This window comes from Bacillus rossius, chromosome 16, assembly GCF_032445375.1.
Source record: "Bacillus rossius redtenbacheri isolate Brsri chromosome 16, Brsri_v3, whole genome shotgun sequence".
Classification (NCBI taxonomy): domain Eukaryota; kingdom Metazoa; phylum Arthropoda; class Insecta; order Phasmatodea; family Bacillidae; genus Bacillus; species Bacillus rossius.
In genome coordinates this window covers 2,125,532-2,149,062 of record NC_086343.1, presented here as the reverse complement: position 1 = coordinate 2,149,062, position 23,531 = coordinate 2,125,532, and the positions used below count along the sequence as shown (strand labels likewise).

General features: G+C 35.6%; 1 protein-coding gene across 1 annotated transcript; it reads right to left on the bottom strand.

Moving 5' to 3' along the window:
* Positions 1-1,967: 1,967 nt before the first annotated feature.
* On the bottom strand, positions 1,968-23,370 carry LOC134540218 (nucleolin-like). Its single transcript, XM_063382818.1, has 5 exons — positions 23,206-23,370; positions 7,610-7,819; positions 6,746-7,191; positions 5,552-5,687; positions 1,968-2,579 (listed from the first exon to the last, which is right to left on the bottom strand). Exons 2-5 carry the CDS (start codon positions 7,817-7,819, stop codon positions 2,289-2,291), a joined length of 1,083 nt encoding a protein of 360 aa, XP_063238888.1. The 5' UTR covers positions 23,206-23,370; the 3' UTR covers positions 1,968-2,288.
* Positions 23,371-23,531: the final 161 nt, after the last annotated feature.

Here is a 23,531-nt window from a genome sequence, read left to right as displayed (position 1 = left end):
ATCAAACTTTACCAACTTTTGTACCCTTTGTAAAATTTCATCACGGTAAATGACACGCTAGAAAGGAAGGTCTTCAATTAGCAAATTTTGTGACCATTGTTCAAGTGTATCACTCCATTTATTGGTGCGAAAACACGTTAAAAATACGTGAAAAGTAATTTAAATACAACTTTGAAACGTACTGCAGAGTTTATAAAACCACACATCTTTATTTATGTTATTCTCTTATTGGCAATGCACTCAATATAGCCAACATAATACCTTTGCTGCAACTTGCCCTACTTAAATACGTTTCATATTTTAGCTTTTGTAAAACTTACGTAACGTCTTTGTATAGAACAGCAGTTGGCGAACATGAAACTACACGGAAAGAAAATGCCTGTTATATCCTACTCTATGATCATATCAAGCAGCAACTTTATTCTTCCCAATGTTTACTTGCGGCTACACCACTTATTAAATTAAATATCGTAATTATTTTCGTTTATGTTTTCAATTTATGTACACTTAGTGAACTTCGAAAATTCATCAAGCGAAAACATTTTGCGAATATCTGAAACGAATAAATATGCACTAATGACTGGGATTTGTGTACACACGGAAGAATTGTACCGTCGGGATGCGTTGCAGTATCAGAAAGAAGAAATAGGCTTGAAATTGTTTCAGTGGAAAATATGCTTGGAATTACTATGTAATATGGTGACGTGAAGAAAGATAAATTACGCCCGCGGAAAATAAGCTTGGAATTACAGTTGAGGTTATGTGAGAAGTATTATTGGCGAGAGCAAACATCGGTTATCAAAATATCGCAAGTATTTACTGATGTCCGATATTGAAAAATATGCCGATATTACCGATCTCCGATATCGGATATCGGGCCATCACTACTTAAAAGTTTGAATTATTAGCTCCACAAATACAGAGCATCATACATGGGAACCATCTATAAGTGTAAAAGTTTTAAATGGGAAGAATTAACATACAAATACCGTATTTACCCAAATCTAAAACGACCCCCAAACTACAGCCTCATGTTTTCAGGGAAAATTTTTTTTATTTTATTAAACACATGCCAACAAATTTAATTAGATATAAAATTGAAAATGTGAATGTTACAAAGGATTTCAACCACCACTTTTGAAATACTGTTAACAGTTTATGTACAAACAGAAATAAATACCTATATGGCTGGTACTGTAACAGTTGGAAACTTAAGTGTTTCATTATGCTGATGCATCATCTTCATTGTTGTAAATAAAATAATCACAGCAAGGAAGTACTGTAAAACCTACATTAATGTTTTTGTACAAGAAACTAGTCTATAAGATGGGCGCCATCTTGTGCTATAGAACATTCCAAAAACATCAGTCATAACATGTGCAGCCAATAACTACTGCACAACCCGAAAACATTAACCCAAAGTAGGTATGTTTACCTAAAAATCAGTGTATCTGAATCTGACCCCTTTGTTTTGAATTATAAATTATGGAAAAAAAAAATGTATTAGATTCAGGTATATACAGTATATGGAAGTGATGAATAGAATTTTGTGAACCTAATATGTTGATAAAATTATCATGCAGGAACATCTTGAGTTTTACTTAAGTTATAAACACATAATTTTACTGTAATCTAATTATACACGAATATTTATCAAAACTTGAAATTTTTAACATTTGGCAGCATTGAAATTGGAAAATATGACAGAAGCATAATGTAAATTACTGAATGGCTTGATGGCTTTCAGGCAATTGTAATGCTGGCAGTACAGCTTGTAAATAGACTGTCCCATTTCCAGGTAGAATCTGGAGAATTGACATGCTCATCTATTTATTTTCAAATCTCACATCATCTAACCTCATATCACTAGTCTACTATGACAGTACATATGAATCTACACCTACATTCACTCAACAACTAATACATCAAAGAGCTGGTTGGCATTGCTACAAGTAAAAGGCATCATGTATACTCAATATTTTATTTCTTCTCTCCGTCATACAGTCACTGCAGTAACAAAATTCCAATATAACACTTGTAATCTTCAAAGCATGTTTTGTACAGATGGCCACAAAAACCACAATTACAGAATGCAACATCAAAAGTGCTGGCGCACACTAAAAACAGAACGCACACAAAGTGGAATAGTAATCTTTTTACAAGTTGTAAAATCACTGGTTAAAACAGCTAGGTGTGGATGAGCGTGGCACGGCACGGCTCTGGTCTCAGACCGGCCGGAAGCGCACTCTCCCAGTCGAAGGTCCAGTCTCTGCCCGGCTCAGGCGGGCCTAGTCACTGCCGCCCCGCCCGCCCCTCCAGCCGCCCCTGTTGCCCCCACGCCACCCCCGGCCGCCCCTGTCACCCCCCCGCCCGCCGCGGTCTCCACCCCGACCGCCCCTGAAGCCTCGCCCGCCGCCACCACCACCGCCGCCCCCTCCCCGCCCGCCGAAGCCCCCCCTGAAGCCACCGCCCCCCCGGCCGCCCCTGAAGCCGCCCACGCTGCGCTCGCGCTCCTCGTAGAACGTCACCACGATGCGGCGCTCGCCGCCCAGCTTGTCCTGGTGCAGCGCCAGCAGCTTCTGCAACACACACCGCACACGGCCGTGAGCGAGGCCCTGCAAGTAGTTCAATTACAATACCGCTACAATTTACTATAATATACATATTGAAAGAAAAAGTAAATGTGTAGCATAGTGGCCCATAGCGCAGAGCTAATGTAGGACAGCTACGGAGCCTGCCAGCCGGTTCGGGCACACAGGCACGGGAGCCTCCACACAATCTCCCTGTGGTTTCTAGACATTCCACAATCAGCATGGAACCTCTCAAATGTCACAGGTTACCATCACGCCAGTCACACAACCTGCTACCTGAGCCAGCATTTTTTGCCCAAGCAGTTGTGGAAAATTACATTTAAATAATTTTTTTTAAAAATAAGTGCTATAACTAAAAACTATAATTGCAGCAGTCAAGGTGGTTGGCAAAATTAGAGAAAAAAATTGGTTGTCTGTAAAGTCGGTTTACGGACGATAGTTTAACGTGACGTCATAACAAAACATTGATGAAATGATTGATCCAGAAGAAAAGGAAATTTCATATTCGGCCTGAGACTGAGCCGTAATAGGTTTTTGCAACCAAGCCATTTAGGCATTAAAAATATTATATTGTTTGAGGAAGAATTTTTTTTAATTTTTCTATCTTTTGTATGATAAAATCCACCTATGCATACTTTTATGAATAACATTGAATCATTTTTATTGAATTATCACTATTTTGTATGGACACAAAGACAGAGTGAAATGAAATGTACAATTTAATTAATAAATTTACTTTTATTTGCATTCATTCATTCATAGATATTTATTACTTTTGAAATGTTGCGTGCGCAGTATTTATTTTTACAAGTACAAAAAAAATGTTTCGCAGCTGCCGGTATTTGAACCAACAACCTTTGGATTGGAAGCTAGCGATGCTCACCGCACACCCACGAGGCCATACTTGAAAACTAATAGTTTCAGATGGTATATAATGTTTATAAAAATTTTGTTCACGGTGGGGAATAACATTATTTCGTTTTTATAACACGATTTTATAACAAAAACGCATCCCAAATACACCAAACTTATTTATAATGTTACAATATTTTTTAAAACATTGTGCAAAAGATCCCGGGTGTAATTTGAATTATCATGTGTAACAACTGTAAAACACCATTGTTGGTTCAAAACGGATTTGAATATTCGACATTACTTTTAAATAACCGTACCGATTGTGCTGAAAATGGACGATTGTCAAATTACATAATAGTAATAATTCAAACGACGAAAATATGATTGAAAAGTCAAATCGATGGTTGTTCCAATCGAGTGGAAGAGAGATGCCACGCATGCGTACAATGAGCAAACAGGACACATCGGTAGTGGGACACTTTTTAGTGCGTGCAGCCGGCGTTCATCAATTTATTAGACGACATGTCAAAAAAAATTCAAACTTTTCCAGGGTTTGAAAAAAAAGTTCACTGACTACAATAGTATTCACCATTAAAAAATCATCATCGCACCAAATATGAACAGCACACTTCACAATTGCTTCAAGTAACTATTTTATTGCGCTATCAATAACACTGATGTCAATGTGTACGATCTAATCGTTGATACTTGATATTACAGTATTTACACAGATATTAAAGCAACAGAGTCTATTAAAAAACTCGGTAATTTGTAACTTAATTGTGATATCAACACAATATAAAATATATTAATAGTTCATAATAAATGTTTAAAAAAAAACTTTGAAATAGTTAGAAAACACAGGAATATAAGGACACACATTTTTTTTAGATACTTTAACAAAGAAATGCACATCGCACACACTGTGCCTCAATTATTGCTTATTACGTACCAAAAACATGGATTATAATATTTATTCATTCTCAATGAAACAATAAAATTCAACTACAGTACAACCCGGTTATAACATTCCCGTTTTTAACATTTTCCCGCCTATAACACCATAATTTCATGGTCCCGTCATTTCTCCATTTATCACAATGCTTTAATTTCCCGCCTATAACAATATTAAAACTTCTACATTCCCGCCTTTAACGTTCAAATTTACTTTGATAACTGCCACAATTTGCGGTATCCCTTCCTTCAAAGTCATAATTTAGAGCGGAACCATAGCTAGAAAATACAGCACGCATATACAAACATCAGATGTTTACATTTGAGTAGTTCACCATAGACGTGGTACACACGCACTCCACAACTTGCACCGGATCGACTATCAATATGGCGTCCTGTTCGCGCTTGTTAGCCTATGACTTGTTCCTTTATACTTATGATACACATTTTGTGCACTGATACATGGTCGGAAACAGTGCTACTATACTCTATGGTGCTGGTTTTTGTTTCAAAGGTTTAACACCTTGAGATGGTTAACTGTTCTATGGATATATTCACGGCTTTTGTTTGTGGTTAACCTTTACCGTAATTATTATTATTTTTTTACTTATTGTAGTCACGGTCGTATTTAATTAAAATACGCCGTATTGAAATTTTATTCAGGTTTTTGTACGGTTATGATGGCCGATAAATATAAGCGAAAATATATTCTGTAGCTGAAAAAATTCAGTTTATTAACCAAGTGGACAGGAACCCCAACAAAACGTGTGTTGTGATTGCAAAAGAGTTGAATATTTCTGTTTCGACTCTGAACTGTATTGTACAAAACATTTTTTTTTCTTTAGCATATTATTAGGTATTATCTATAAATAAAATTAACCAATTTTCCACTCTATTGCTGTACTTAGTGTAATACTCCTGTATTTTGTGTTGTTTTACCTATACTTTTTAATTTAATCAATCCACGTGTAATTTTTACAAAGTGAAGATGATTTCCTGCTTATAACATTTTTTTATGTTGGTCCCTTGGAGAATGTTATAACAGGGTTGTACTGTACTACCAAAAGTCAAGCACAATTCCAGATTTTCAAGGATAAATAAAAACCAAGGACAACTCCATATATTCTACGATTCAAGGACGTGTGTCGTACCTTCTGCTGCTCCTCGTTGTCCACGGCGGCGATGGCGGACCAGGACTGCCTCGTGTCCTTGAACCTGTCCAGCACGATGAGGTCCTTCAGGGGCGACAGCTTCTCCAGGGCACTCCTCAGGGTGTCCTCCGCCACGCTGCGAGCACGCCCCTCCCTTACTGCCCTCACCGCACTTCATCACATCTACTACCAGATGTGTACTTTCAAAATCTTTTCAGAAACTTGCATTTAATGTGCAACTATAAAACCGGTGAGGCATCAACCGTTAAAATGTGCCCCGACAAAGTTTAGCGAGTTTCATAACCAGTACTTCAGTATAGTAGTTACTTTTCCATGACCTAGAGACACCGTGATATGAATTCTTTCAATGTACAGAATACTGTGACAAAAAAATGTTTTGAAAGAATTTCATTATCAAGTTTGAATTTGACCCCAAAATTCAAAATAACTATAATGGTTTACCATAGTATGAATAGATACTAATTACATATCAGCTTCTGTAAGGATAGTGTTCTCTAACAAACAAATAAAAATCTTGCTCTATGCTATGATAAAACATTTTTTGGTAGGTATCTGCTAAAATATTTGTGGGAGGCTCTAGCCCGGACTTCTGTTGAGACAAAGATGTGACTATAGAAGTCTGGCACATATTTAGACAATACCAGAACCAACAGAAAATTAATCCCAAAACCAATTAACAGTGCAGTTACTTCAGCGTATCACAGTTTTATGATTTCCCACCACTTAAGCTCCTCAGCTTATTAATTGTCAATTCTTACATTACTGTATACATTTCTAAAATTGTTACTACAAGCGAGAGGAATAACCAAAAATAAGGTACCCTACAACAAACAAGTATTTTCATGTTTGATGCACGAGTGATGTATTTTGTATGCATGGCATGTAGTTTCATGGCTCATCCAAGGTTCCCAGATTTCCTAGTGGGATGGCAACTTCCAAACATCGATTCTTAAGCCATGTCGCAATTTTATGCTAATTTTGAACTTATGAACTTTGCCTACCTTATCTAATCAGAATAAATCAAGCTATTGAATAAAATTTAAATAAGAAAGAGTAGCTAAGCAAACTACCGACTGTTTCAAAATTTAGTCGTACATTGAATTTCAACACGTGATATTCCCACAAACAGGAACTGCAACATTAAATGAAAGGTCAAAACAATGTGGTTCTCACCTGACACCGATGTTGTTGATGAACATCTTGAACTTAAAGATTGTCTTTGGCTCCGGACTGCTATCAGCCTTCACGGACTGTACTGAACCATCTAGTCCCTTTTGTTTCTTCTTTGCAGGCTGTGCACTTTCTTCCTCATCATCTTCTTCATCATCGTCATCATCTTCCTCGTCATCGTCCTCATCATCGTCATCTTCCTCATCGTCGTCATCCTCTGTAGGCTGTGCTGCCCTTTTGGCAGGCTTCTTGGCAGCCTTAGAAGGTTGTTCCTCCTCATCATCTTCCTCGTCATCATCATCATCTTCCTCCTCGTCATCGTCATCACTGTCTTCCTGCTGCGCAGCTTGCTTCGCTCCAAACGGGATTGCTACTTCCTCCACTTCATCGTCATCTTCCTCATCATCATCATCGTCGTCGTCATCTTCGCTCTCAGGCTGAACCTGTTTCTAAAACCAAATTTCAAATAATTTTATGACATGTAATTTTTGCACATCAGGAAAAATATTCTGTAGAAACAGAACCCATATCTTAAACCTTTAACCTATTTTAACTGAGAATATTTTGCAATTTTTAATTAAATATTTAGATTGTGTGTGCACAGTGTCTTATTGATGAAAGCTACCATCTGTTTGAAAATTTCTACCATTCTTTTGGCATTTGTTTGTCTTGTCATATTGTTGTGTCCACTCTTACTGATTAAAGTCTGATGTAAGATAGTCCTAATTGTACACTACACATTTTTTATGGTAGAATTAAAACTCATGCAATCTAAATTTTTCTCCTGCATCTTCCTGCATAAATCTCACCAAGCACTTCCTCGGTGGTGACTGTAATACTGTAAACCGCACGGCATGCTGTACTTACCTTTTTGGAGCCGGGGGTGCCCTTGGTAGCGCTCTGGGGCATCTTCCCCTTCTGCCGCTGCCCCAGTACTTGCTTGGGCGTTGCCACCTGGCCGTTGCTGGAGTTGAGACCCTTCTTCTTGCTGACGGCAGGGCTGTCTGCCCCCAGGACCATGGAGCGCTTCTTCTTGGCACTGCCTGCCTCCTGCATCAGCTTGGGCGTCGCCACCATCTGCACACGCAGGTTTGCCGTCCGTGGTCACCTGGTTTACCTCGACATCAGCAACGAGAGTGCAATGTTCCACCGATTACAAAATAACTTTGACCAATTGCTGGTTGCGCCATTTAGAGTTCAAACACGATCTATCGTCGAACTGGTTTGATTATGGTTCAACTACATTTTGCTTTGAACACTGAACAAAGATAATTGGGAACTTCCGAGATGAACAGACATGTCCGGAATTTTCATAGACTTAATGCAGGTTAATTTAATAAAATATTAGAGCAATATTTACGAAATTAAGACCATACTTAATATGTGTATTAAAATTTTTAATATTTCTAGTGTTACAACCACCTCTTATATGAAACACGGAAACACCCATATGTTAAACGTTTGAAAAAATTTATTTTTTCATTTAGTGCTTCAATAAGTATTTTTAAATTCATAATTCCTTTTCAAAAACAGTGTTTTTTTTAGTAAAAGTTCTAATATTTCCTTTTATTTACAATACCAGTACAGCCGCCCCTCGAAGTAATACTATTTGATTAGTGCAGTTTTGAAGTAAAGACTAACTATGGCATGGTATGTGAAATAATTAAATTTAATTTTAGGTTTAATATTGTTAAGCTCCAACTTCAAAGGCATATACCAGACTTTGGAAGCACTTTAGCCCAATAGTTGTAAAAAGATTTAGATTTATTTTGTCATGAACGTGCAGCCAAAGTTTGTAGGTTAAATTCAAACTTACCCTGTACCAAACATACAAAATTGACTTTTAAATGTGTTCCTGAAAAAGAAACTAACTCTGTGTATTTGATCAATCGAAAACCTTACTTGATAGCTATTTTTTTTAATAAAACACAACTTTCTGCATAAGTTCAATACATTTGTATATTTAATTTTTCATTGGTTGACATTGAATAAACAGTCTGTAAAATTTAAACAGGATTGTTATTTTTTAAAAAGCTACCATCATGGCAGATCTCCAGTTGGGGAAAGAAGCCTGAAGAAACACTGGGTAAATATGTAGTTTTGCAGTATTTGCAAAAAAAAAAATGTTAAAAAATCCGGAAATACTTTTATTATATGCTCTCTCACTTTCTCTTTTCATTAAACCCGGCGGAGATAAGAGATTCCAAATACTTTAGGAGATATCAAATTTAATTTTCTTAGTTGGGCGATATTTGTTAAAAAAAATTTAAAGTTCCGAAAATACTTTTATTCTGTGCTCTAACTTCCTCTTTTCACTAAACCAGGCGGAGATAAGAAATTCCGAATACTTTAGGAGATATCAAATTTTTTAATTTTCATAATACCTGTGCATTCATGCAGCTTTTAACATTGTTTCTTGTTTACGAGTAGGAATTTTTTTCGCAACGTAGGTGAACAACCATCATTTTCTATTAATGGCAAAGGAATTGTACCCGCCTCTAAGGTGAGATTTAACGTTTCAAATTTTAATGTTTTATTTGTTATTTGGATAATGTTGCACAAGTAATAAGTAAAAAAAAATTACGCGAGTTCCAACTGTTCAACCTTTGTCCCGGTTTGTTTGGTCAGGTCAGGTCAGTTATAAATACTTTAAAACTAAACTACCATTAAAATTAATTCACATTATTTTTATGTCCGCTTAGTTTGAAAGTACGTACTTATAATGTAACTGACCTGACCTAATCGACCATTCTAATTAATTAGGCATTCACAAACACACGGCAAAATAAAAAAATTGAGACAGTTGAATGATAGCATAGGTCTTGTATAGCAAAATAAGAACGGCGATATCTCCCAAAATGTTTGGAATTTCTTATCTCCGCCGGGTTTAATGAAAAGAGGAAGTGAAAGAGCATATAATAAAAGTATTTTCAGATTTTTAACATTTTTTTCACAAATACCGCTAAACTACATATTTACCAAACACTGTTTTCACATCAAGTTCACTAAACGGCCATTCCATGCCAAAAAGGACCAAATTGTGTAAAACTAAAACATAACATAAAATGTTTTTATAAAACTATAACTACCCAACATATCCTTAATTAACCAGAAATGTATGCATTTTTCGATTATTTTTAATTTTTCATACATAACTTTACATTTTAAAATGGGTACCTAATAATTACCATGTATTATGATATAAACAAGTCAAGTTGGCGCTCCTTTAACATTGGCTATATATGTTTTTCTTTAACAGCTGTGTTTTGGTGGGAAAAGACCAGTTCATTTGGCTTCTACCAATCTGTATGGTTTTTGTGGCTTAAAGTTATTGTTCAGAGTTTTCAGATAGTGTTTTTTGAAGACCTATTTGATGGTGTCCCATCCGTAACAAAAAAGTAAGAAAGTTTATTATACACATAAAATATTAATCAAGTAATTGATTATCATACATGACTAGATACTACAACTAGATGTTAACAGAACCTCAAAGTTTAATGTTGATTATTAATTTTCTGGACTAATAAATCACTTTGTCCTGTCCGTAACATTTTTAAGATTTATTATAATATATAATCATTTTGTTGTTTTTTGTAAATTATTGCGAATTTACCTAAACATGTGCTAATAACCAACATTCACATGAGCATTTCTATAATAATATTAACAAATTTAGAAGCATGTAATGAACAAAAATCTTTACTTTGAGAGTTGAAGCCAAGGAACAGAATTCCATATTACCGTAAAGTGTACACTGATTCGTGATTCGGAGACAGATGAAGAGTGTGTTGTGCAGAAGCCTACCAAGAACAATGTTCAAGGAGGGCAGTACCTACTCATTGAGCAAGTAGGGCAGAGTAGGTGAAGATAAATATGTAGTGAGCCAGGGAGGAGTAGAAGATGGCAGCATTGAGATTTTCTACATGGAGCAGGTTGTACGCGATGCATGCCAGGACATTCTTTTTAAAACTGATACGAGGAAGAAATATGTTGTGAACTTTTCATAAGTGATAGGTTTACTGCCAGAACTTGAGTTAAAACAGCTTAGAGATAGGATTTTTTTAACAAATTTGAAAAGATAATTCCTGCGATTATGTAGAATCTGCTTTTCTGAACTTAAAAAAAATATTTACGATACTGAAATGACTGATAATGTTAGAATTTTTGCTGTTGTGTTCATTAAGGAGTAACTTTTAAACCAAATTGTTATGTTCAGTAAGCTGGTATTGTAAATTATATTTTGTAACAGGTCACTCACTAACTAAACATTTTAACTGCTGCTAAAAACTTAATTTTTTATGTCAGTATATAGTATACTTTTAACTTCTCGTTATCTAGATACTAAATAGTAAATTAATTGGATAAAAACACAATGATTTTCAGAAAATATTTAGTATTCCTCTTTAAAATGGACAATTAATAGCATCATATATGCTGATATTATTAAATGTAATTATTTTCTGTTCATTAAGAAAATTATTTAAGCCAAAGTACTAAATTAAGAGTGTTATTGTCATTCTGCTCTTGTCCCATCCGTAACGTCCCGTCCGTAACGCGTCACTCTCTCAAAAACATTTTATTGGTGGTTATTAAAACTAAGTTCTGATTTCAGGAGGTTATGCATGTTTGAACTAACTACTACTATACCATGTATTGTAATAACTGGATGTAAATCACTTCGTAATTCACAGAAAATATTCGCTGAAAAACTCACCTTTGCCGTCCTGTCCAAACTGTGTCCCGCCCGTAACAATACCAAAAAGATGTATAATTCAAGGATCAAAATTAATAATTAACTCGTACATCAACAATTGGAAGTTGTATATTACGTACTAAGGGTGACCAACTGCAGATATTGATAAAATGTTTAAATAATATATTTGAGACAGTGTGCAACATTATTTTAAAGATTTAACTGTCCCGTCCGTAACAATGGAATAACCCTAAAGCTTTTGAAATGAGCGTTTGACTACGCATTTGTTTCATACAATTTTTTTTAAGAATCTACGGAAATTTCAGTCCCGTTTAGAAACTAATCTGAAGAAATGCTCATGTGTAACTGAAGTGGAACCTGCTACCTGCTGCTGGCTAGTGCCTGTAGTTGTGCAAGAACACATGTCAACTGTTTGGCTACCTAATTTTTATAACAAATTGAAATTTAAAAACTACACAAGCAGGGCAAAATATTTAGGATGAAAAATGTAGATGAGTATACAAAATGCAGCAGCGACTCAAAATGTCAAAATGACCCATTCAAAGACGTCAAACCACACGGACGGACAAAATACTGCAGTGTTAACTTTACTGAGAAAACTGCTGAAAAAAGCCATTGATCATGGGTGAGTGCATACAGACCAAGGTCATTTTATTAAAACTGGTAACCACACTTTTACAATTATGCATTATGCTTTGAAAAAAAAAAAACACAAGATATCAACTGCATAGTTAGTAAATCAAATGGAAACTTTAATGAAACTTTCATGTCTAATGATTGTTGTATTGTTAAGTCACAAAGTCAACACCTTCATTATGAAGTAACACTGTTACTCAAAGTTTACATTAGATTTTTGTAAAAATTAGTTTATTAATTTCTCATATTTTAATTGTGACCCGCAGATAATTTACTTTGCAACGTCTCCAACCCACCGCGTGGTCACATCAGGGGCCATGTAGTCTTGCTTCTCAGATGGTCGGCATGTGTAAGGAAAGTGAGCATGCAGCCTGCCAATGTGTTTCAAACAAACACTCGTATGTTCTTTTATACAAGGATATTTATACAACCACAGCCAACTGCTCAATGTCTGCTTTTTTTTATTATAAAAGAAAAACTGCTTCATTTAGTAATTCATGCCAACTTTAATGAAAAGATTGGCCTAAAAAAAATTAATTGCATATGAAAATCAAATTTTTAAGTGAATTAAAAATATTGCTACTATTCAGAGTTACTTTGACGGGCCAAAATGGAATGCAAGAACTTGATTCAACCAGTACCAAAAATGAAAACATACATTAATGCAATCGAATGGTGCATTGCAGAAAGGAGATAAGTCCACAATTTAAAAAAATTAGTTATGACTAGGAAACCATTATTTGGCCTTTACGGCATCGTCCTGTGGTAACATGTCCATATGTCTGCAATGCTTTTAATAAACACACATTTATCGCGTGCAGTGCAGAACAGACAAGTCCAGGACTTGTCCCCTTTCTGTAATGCCAAGGTATCTGCTATCTCCTTGTTCACTATAGAACATTAGAAATTTCTCTTTGGAATGCAACTGGATGTAAAAAAATTGCTGCTTTTTTGTTTTATCTGCGTTTTGTTATTAAACAGTGTTAAAATGTCCACTAAGATGAATACACCAATCAATGAAAGTAGAAAAAGAAAACGAGGCTGTAGTGATGAATTGTATAAAAGAAATGTTATTAAGAAAAGCAGAGTTATGGGTAAAGAATTTGAAAATTGGGTTGGGAAAACTGTTAAACCCCATGCAACAGGAAAACCATGTGGGTGAGAGCTAAATTACCTGTTAATTGTTTGAAAACATGAAACATTTAAGTTTTGATAGTAGACTTAATTGTGTGTTAAAATTGATTGTTACAGATGCCGAAAGCAGTGTTTCACTAAACTTACTGATGACGATTACATCCATGCAATCCAAAGCATGAATGCATTCTCTACAAAGGATGAACAGGACATTCATCTCCAGAGATTAATAGAGGTGCAGACAATATCCAGGGTGGCCACTCTATTATTAAAACCAAATTCCAGACTTTTTCCAGATTTTTCCAGGTTTTCTTAAGATTTTCCAGGTTTAAAAAAATTGACATATATGTGGCAAAAAAATATATTTTGAAATAGTTTTTCAATTGTTTTGATTAATGTTGTTTACCGACATCAAGGACACTATAACAATAATCACTTTAAGAATTTATTAAAACCAAGAATACTCACCAATCAGTGAACAAATTACAAAAACATTTTGAAGTATTTTGAAGTGTTCTTGATATAAAGTGTTATTTTATTTAAATAAAAATCGCTGATACAAAAATTCTCACTTTTCCACACACATGAACCATTTAAAGTTTTTTTATTTCTTCATCAATGAGGGCTGCCTCTTTTAAGGCATCATTCATTATTTTCGCCTTTTTTGCCTCCAGTTCCCTTAGATTTTTTTGAGCTTCTCTTTTCTTGTCCCTTTCACTTTTTTCAGCCTCTACCTTCTTTCTTTTACTCTCCAGATGCTCCTTATAACGCGCACAAGAATTCCTTGCATAGTGGATAAGCGATTTAGTAATTTGCACATGTTGCACACCCTTAGAATTCATGACAGCATCATACACAATTCTTTGTGCAATAAGACTATCCTCAGTTTGATTTTCAACCAGACAATCCGAATTTACGGAAAAACCACGTTCCAAAGCAGCATTTCCATGGGAAAGAATAAGCAAATGCTTGATAAATAGTAGTAAACTTGGAAATGATTTGCCAGATTCCACCATAACCTGCACGTAGAACAAATCTAGACGCTGATTCTGGCGATGATAAGACTTCATGGCTTCTCCCACGGAAGCTATCTGGATAAATTCTTGGTATTCTTGCAGAATCTTGTCAGCGGTGGACCCCGGGATCTGTTGCTTTTCAACTAGAAGTTCCAAGCATGCTTTAATTCTTTTCTCAGCAAGGTTTGGTTTACTACGTATCAACTCAGGGTTGATACAGGAGATTTGTCTAGTAAGACTATATGCAAGTGGAGAACGCTGCAGAACCTTTTGAAGGAAGCCAACATAAAATGATCTACAGTCATTTTTAAATTGTAGCACAACCTTCTCAGCAAGCTGACCTCGTACCTTCTTCAGAGCATCTGTAGCTGCAAAACCAATGTCCACCTGATTTGCCAGCAGAAGGTTTTCATTTTTCGACAAGTCAATGTTTGTAATTGATTGAGCACTTTCGATAACCTCTTTTCTAACAACTCTCTTAAGCACAGTGGTTGTGAGTGCCTGAAGTTCTTGATGCAAGAATGGTGCCATTGGGTCATCACTCTGAAATTCTCGTAGAAAGGGTTCTACAAGTTATGCTCCAGCAGTGAAAAAGGCCAGTTTGGCACCCATCATCTCATCCTTTACAGCACTACAAATAATCTTGAAATTTTGGGATTCTTTAAGAGCAGGAAAACTTCGTTTGAAGTGTGAATCTTTAGGTTTCACTTTGTCCTTTATTTGCTTTTCGATGGCTTCAACATAAGTCTTCATATGTGGCAGTAGTTCATAAGCTCTTTCAGCAACTTTCTTATTTTCCACCCATCTCACACAGCAAAATTTAAGGGGGAATACAGTGCAACCTGTGCAAGATGAGAAATCTGCTCTCCGCAGAGGAACATCCTTGAAGTGATAATAAAGCGCTCTTAAGAACCCGACTACACACCATCCTGTCACTTTTATTCCTTCTTTAAACCCACCATGTACAACATGAAGCCCACAGCTGCCAATGTTGATTAGGTCGAAAACCTTCACGACCTATTTCTTCACGCAATTCAGTAACTAGATCCTTAGATAGCTTCCAGTTCACAGAGGGCCCATCCATGGACACTTGAATAATTTTTCTCAAATTTTCATGTCCTAAAACATTCTTGAGTCCCTTCAATAGATCTTGGGCTCGAGTAGAGCTTAGGAAAACTGACGTGAAATACCTAGACTGCACCATGTTGAGTTCTTCATCCCAGAAGCGGACATGTATATCCATTTGTTCACGCTGAACAACCTTGTTTAGGCTTTCATCAAAACCAATAACAATTTCAGATGATTTTTTTACCAGCTCCTTCAATTCTTTTTCAAAATATGGAGCTATGCCATGGTTAATTAGATAACCAATCTTCGAACGCTGCAACTACATTTTTTGAGTGACCGCACAGTCAGGAAACATGAGTTTCATGACTGATACACTTTCAGCTGCTTTACGAAGTGATGTGTGACCAACAATAGTGTGAAGAGCCCACAAAATTTCCGCCCTCGTAATATGTTCCCCCAAAAGGAACCTTTGAAGAACATTTCGATTTGGAGTCTCGCTGGTATCGATAGTTGATACCAAGTTATCTACAGATGACTTCTGATCAGGATCGACATGATTCGCTTGTTCATGTCGTGCAGCAATACCTGAAACAATGGAACATGCACACTGTTGTCTGCTCCCTACCTTGGGGAAGGAATAAAATCAATAAATATGCAATAAATGTCTGCGCATAAACTTATTTTACAGTATCGCATACTAGAGTTTAATCCCACCTCGTCTACTCTATTTTGCGATACCAGTCTTCTATTTTGCTAATTATTCTCCTCTGTGTTACTTTTACGCAGTTTGTAGCTTTGTACAAACTGTTATATTTCACGATTCCAACAAGTTGCCACGTTCACAAAAATATTTTCCTTAAAAAAACTGTATCGGAAAATAGAGTATAACCCATCCGCTCAACTCTATTTTCTGATACAACTTTTTCTGTATCAATAAAAATGTAGCACTAGACGTGGTTTCGAGAAATATAACGTGCAAACTTAGTCTAAAAACATTCAAACTGCATATAAGACACACAGAGAACGAGAATAATTAGCAAACAAATACTGGTATAGCAGGTACTATCCGACACCGTTTTAATTTTTACAAGCAAAAATATACCTTCAATGTCCTTACACTAAAACATACGGCACTTACATGGCTGACCTAATCGCAAATGTTCTAGAACGCCACAGCATAACAATTATCTGATAATTATTTTTCATTTTATTTTTTATTGGTATTATGTATTATTTATAAGCATTATTTTTATGCAGCTGACTTAACCCAACCAACCTATCACTTTGTTTTCCATACCTTCTAGAACACGATACAAAATACTTTCGTATATTAAAATAACGTTTTTACATTTAGCTAATTTTTTTTATGTAGCTGACCTAACCTAACCAACCTTTCACTTCTTTTTCAGTACCATTCAGAAAATGATACAAAATACTTTCGGGTAATCAAACAACTATTTTTTCTGTAGCAAATTTTTAATTTAATTTTTCTTTGTGTAGCTGACCTAATCTAACCAACCTTTCACTTTCTTTTCAACATCTGAAAATGTCTTCGGGTGATGCATTTTACATTTAAATATATTTCCTACTTACCTAACCTTGCAGTCATATTGTCTTTCCCTACAATGTGCCCCGACTGTTATTCAGCTACCAAACATTTGCCGGCATTTCTATGTTACACTGTTGCCACACCTTTGCTTATTTTTTTTTTTCAAAATCAATTATCGCATGTGGCTACCAACACTGCCACATTTTTATTTACTTTCATACCTACCTTCATCGAATGTGTCATGATAGTTCCCCTACTTCCGGAATCGAATTTTAGAGTTGACCCTATTCTGCTCGCAACCATTTATTCATTATTAAATTATTCATTTTTGATTGGGGGACATGATTTGACTCGCGATATACTCGATTCCACGATCAATCGGGGCGCGATGTGCCAGGCGTTTACTGTACAACGTGAAACTATAGGCTGTATTTCAAATAAATTGTAAGCAAATGCACACACTCGGCACTCTCATTAAATCTATAGAGTTCAATAGACTCTTCAAGCATTTATTTAACACAAAACAAAAATATTAATAAAACACTAGTAACTGTAACTTACCTTTGCTGCAAGACGGAACAGCTTCATGGTGTTGACCAGGATGAGTGGAAAAAAATGCAGTAACGTACATATTTCTATCTTGGCATGACTTCGCATTTTGGTGAAATTTCGATTTGGCGTGGCTTAAAAAGGCACCTCTGCCCATAGTATCTAACTTAAAACTTTTCGTACAGATCTTGCACTTTGCGCTACCTTTGTCTTTAGGGTCCTCGGTGGCCCACGGAAACTCCACCTCATAGCGACAGGAATATCTCGTTGACATGATCCTAACCTCCCTCCTGCATTCACTGCTACAAGATACTCATGCTTCCAAAAACTACAAACAAAAAATTATTCACGTTCGTGTTCCGCTAAACAATCGACGCACCATCGCCATCTTCTAAACCCTCCTCATACCTCACAAACGAAAAAACTGCGCAATACGCCAATAAGAATATAAGAACGCATATAATTTTGTCATTGGTTCCTACGACCGATCATTGCAACCAACTGCTGAATTCAAACTCATGTACTACCATTGTATTACCCACGCATTCGTGGAGCGTATTACTGTTAGAAACTATGTTTATGGTGGTAGACCTGGGTAAAGTATTTTTTTTTTTTTTTTCGTTAGTCATTTAGAACAAGTACAGGTACGAAAACACGAACGTCTTCAAATACGTAAAATGAATGTTTTGACTTCCCGTTAAGTCGTAAAACACATAGATATAGTAAATAAACAGCTGAAAAATTAATTAAATTCGAAACTAAAGCCGACGCAGTTTCTTGCAAGTCAGACGCTGCGTGTAAAAGCGGGGCACACAAACGAACTTTTCCCTAATGACTAGTAAAATTCAAGATTATTTCCAGATTTTTCCCGGGTCCTTTCCAATTCCAGACTTTTTCCAGGTTTCCCGGTTTTTCCCGGGTCGGTGGCCACCCTGAATATCACGGAGAAGACCTAGGGTGCAGAATGGAAAACCAAGAAAATGTATGTACAGATATTATGTTTGGCAGAATAATAATTTGAAAGTTAGTGTTTGTAAAGCAGCATTTGCAAGTACATATGCAGAGCTGCCAACCTCAAATCAAACCCATCAGTAATGACAATTATATGAAAAAAGTACGCGTAAATCATGCACAATAAATTTTTCCTGGGGCATTATGACACACATGCAAGATAAAACAAGGACAATAATATGCAACAAAAAAAGAATTTAGGCCTATGTATATGAATACAATGCAAATTAATGAATAAAAAAATCTATTTGAACAATACAATCATCTGAATATGTAAGAAATGTCAATAATTTTACTGGAAATTTTGAATCTTCAATTCAAAGTATTCAAAGTTAAACTTTAGAACTGTCTTTTTATTTGCTTCTTTTATCCTGGTTGGATAAGAACTGTCATGTAAACAAACAACAAGACAAACAGAAGGACTTGTAAACAATAACTCTGCGTTCGTTACTTTCGTTTCTTCAAATGTAGCGAAAAAACAAATATTTAGATTTATTACTCGTCACGGCTTTAAAATGTTCTGCATGTTTCTTTGATTCAATATGCCGTCTACAGTCATCCCTTCCACCATGTGCAATCGAAAAGTCACACGTGCATACATTACAAAACGCGTGGCGTTCCAAACATTTGAAAACGACAAGCCTGACCATTCTTTTGAATATTTAAGTCGAAAGTTGTGAAGAATTGAGTGTTTTTTTCCCCAGATACACATTATTCCGTCACACGCTTCATTTCTACAACCGGCACTGAAGAACACAACACTAACGAAAAACATTAAAAAAAATTTCACGTCTGTAGACACGACAAAAACACTATGATGAAAAAAAAAATGGCTTTCAAGAATCAAGAAATAAATTAAAACAACACAGGTTAGCCAAAGTACCGTACAAATATTATTGTGATGTAAGTAGCCTTCAAACGATAAGTCCGAGAATATGTACTAGTTGTATCGTACAACGGACGTAATACCATCCCATTATTATTTCAAAACACAAGAATAAATTTACTTATTTCGACAGTATATGTGCACACTTACTAGTTCCGTTATTTGAGCGACCAAGCGATGTATTCAAACTGTGTTTACGAAACACGCACAGCACACGGAATTTTCTCCGTTACCATGCAGCACAAAGCCTTGTTTCCGTAATAAACCAGCGATGTTCCGTAATTCCGGGTTAAAATCCGTAATAATTACGGAAAATCCGTAATGGTTGGCAGCTCTGCATATGGTATTGGAAAGAAGCAAGTTGAGCGATTATGCAGTCTGCTTTCTCAAGGAAAGTCTCACAAAGATATGAGGGGAAAGAATGAAAAGAGCAATGCTCTTCCAAAAGAAACGTGCCAGCTCATAGATGACCACATTGTATTTTTCCCAACTAAAGTCACACATTATTCAAACACTGAAACAAGGTATTTGGACGCTCATCTTAATGTTAAAATAATGCATGAAATGTTTTTGGAAAAATATCCTTCAAGTGGTGTAAAATACAAATACTACCAGAACTACTTGCGAGAAAACTTTTCCCTAAGGTTTGGACGACCACAGGTTGACACCTGTAGCAAATGTGAGTTGACAGTCAAAATAAAAAACATCATGTGAATCAGTTAAGAGGGCAGCTGTTGCAGAACTTTGTGTGCACAAAAGGCACAGTGAAAAGTTTTATAGTCAGATGAAGGAGGTGGAAGAAATGTGTAAGGAACGAAACAATGTTCTTGGGATTTGCTGAGACTACATGCAAAACCTACCATTACCACACATACCTGTACAACAGACATTCTATTAGTATAGACAGCTTTGGGTTAACAACTTTTGCATCCACAACCTAAAAACTGGCAAGGCACGATTCAATACATATCATGAAGGCATTGCTTACAAGTCTCCAAATACGGTGTGTTCATTTCTTACACAATACTTAGAAACAAAAGTGTCTGAACAAGTGAAAGAAGTGCACATTTTCAGTGACAACTGCGGAGGGCAAAATAAAAATCAACAATCATACAGTCATCAGGATGTTACTTGCACCAACAGATTTAGGTAAGTTTGATAAAATTGCACACTACTTTCCGCAACGCGGACATTCTTACCTACCATGTGACCGCGACTTTGGTGTTGTTAAGCGGTTAATCAAAAAAGTAGACAGGATTTACACAACCTATCAATACATTGAATTAATTTGCCAAGCTAGCAAACACAACAAATTTTCAGTTACAGTGATTACATCAGACGACATCAAGGATTTCAAGCGATGGTGGCCTCAATATTGCAAGAGAGTGTGCTCTTCTGTGGATACTGGTAGGGGAACACCAAGAGAACAGAAAGTATTGTTCAACCCAGCACAGTTCAGCGAGTTTGTGTATTGTAGAGATTTGCCTGGATCTGTTCAAGCATCCACATTCATAGGCAACGACATCACAAAGCACATCTTACACCTAAGAGAACCAGGCACGTGCTGTCCACCACTGCCATTTCAGAATGCATACAGTGGCAAGGTTCCAATAAATGTTCGTAAATTAGAAGATATTGCTAAAGTAATACATTTAATACTATCAGAGTATTCAATGTTCTACAATAAAATATTGGAATGGCCCACTTCTGGAAGACACGAACAGTGATGATGAAGTGTAGCAAGAAAATAATTTTGTACAAACCTGTGAAGCAAATGCAAAACAATGACAAAGTTTTTGTTTGCACTTCTCTCATAAAACTTGAATAATCATTAACATTATAATATAACCAATATGTTATTGCTGAAGAAGTGTGTGTTGTTTTAAAAAGATATCTTGACATTACTTATTCATGTATAATAAAAACTTCAAAATCTAGTTATACAAACAGCTATAATAATGTGTGTGTGTGTATTTTTGTTCCCACCTGGTACAGTCATGTAACACATAAGACAACATTAGTTCCATAGCACTAAAAGTGTACTATAGTAAAATAATGAAGACGTGTTAGTGTAGTGCTCTTTGTTAAAAAAGTTCACAAGTGCTTATACCTTTTTATGTATCTTATTTCGTACTGGCCTAATACAGGAAGTATTTAAACAATGTATGTTAGGCTAGTTTTACACTTTGGTACAATGCAAACTTTCAAAAATTGACATGCTGGTTAAGAGCTATTTACTGTATGAAGTATAAAAGTATATACTTCACAGCAGAAAAGGGATAAGTCCCATCACTATTAATTATTGTAAATGATTTATATTGATCATTGAAATGCATATTAGCCGAGAAATATATCACAAATCAAGTGTTCTTTAAGGCAGTAAATCTTGGTTCCCTAACTTTTAAAAATAAAAGAATTAATCAGTTTTTCTTTATTATCTCTGAAGTGGATTTTTGTGACTTAACTCCTTTCTGCAATGCACAATTCAATTCATTCCTGGAAAACAAGAGCGCTAATCAAATAAATTTTTCCCATACGAGTGTTATGTTGATAAACCTACATATGAAATGTATTAAGTTTTCTGTTTGGGTGGATTAGTTTCCTAGGTGATGTGAACATAAAAGTACTAGGAATGGTGTTCTTTAAGAATCTAACAGTCAACTTTTCAATAATCTGGAACGACAGTGTGTATAGCACAAATGCACGTGCTCCGACAACTGTATTTGTGCAATTGTCCCTACAAACTTAATTTTAATTTATAACATTTTTTTTAAGTTGTGAAATGCTATTCAAGGCATAAAATAATAAACTCTTACAATGAGCAACAAAAAAATTTGCACCTTTATTTAACCGCTCGAATGGAAAAATATTAATGACTTCCTTACAGCCACGAGCAGCATTAGGCAGCGACTGCTTGGGTTTCTTTTCGTTTGCCAGTTCCTCACGTATCCTTGTACATCAACGTGACGTCAGAGGCCAGGTTCCATTTAGTCTAACGGTCAGAAATATCTAACAACCCTACAATTTATCTATATAAGCCATAGCAGAAGCCAATTATAAATAACAATTCACAACATGTGAATTACTTAATGGAACAGATACTCTTAGATCAATTGTTTTCAATATAACCATTATCAAAATCCACAATTGAAAAAATCTTTAAGTAGGTATATTTTATTAAAATATTGGCCGTATCAGGAAATTACTCAAAATAATGGTATGTAAGAAATCTAAAAAAAAATTGGGTTTATTTGTTTAACTTGCTCTCCTTTTGAATTATCTTAGCGGTAACCCGCTACAACCTGCTAGTGGCGAGCCGAGTGTTCTCAACGTGACGTTAACCACGTGGTGAAAAGGGAAGTGAAACAAAATCCTAGTTTGGCTTACATACTTCTTAACCTTGGCAAGAACAAGATTTCAAAACTATGCATATTCAAAAGTTTATAACGCATATAAATTAAATTAAAACAAAAATCTCAAACATTACATACAAATGTGTAAAACTCAAAAATGCGTCACCGGGATGATACAATCAACTTCAAATTATATTTACTATGCAAGACTAAAAACGTTAGTAACATCCAAGCTCTAAAAGCAATCCAAATTAAAAAGCTATAAAAGTAATCCACATTAAAACTCAATACTTCACGTTCACAGAAATACTAACACCACGTAAAATGGCGGCCGGTGATTTATACACAATACATCCCAAATAAAACTAAAAATTAAAAACAATAAAACTATCTCGGCTTATAAGATCTTTCACAGTCAATCATAATATTTCTAACGACTACCCACAACACACTAAACGTTAAGACATTCAAAGCATTCACCACGTGGGGTAGACGCCGATGGGAGATTTTAAAAATTATTATGATTAAAGCAGCAAATAAAACTTACCACTTCTGAATATTCACAACGAAGAGAAAGAAAGACTGCGCACAAATATAAGAATGTATATTAACGAAATACTAGTTAATTCTGCAGACAACTTAGTTTCAAAAAACACTTTAAAAATCTACGACGTTCAGCATCAACCTTCCATTACAAAAGAGCGAAGACGAGAATGACAAACAGGAAGTCATAAAGGACTTACGAACAGAGAAAAGGTTGAGATCCATAGAGACACAAAATAGCTTTAAAAAAAATATATTATAAATGAATATGAAAAACGTATAACTTTAAAACGTTATATATAATTTTACATTATATATATTTTTAATCTA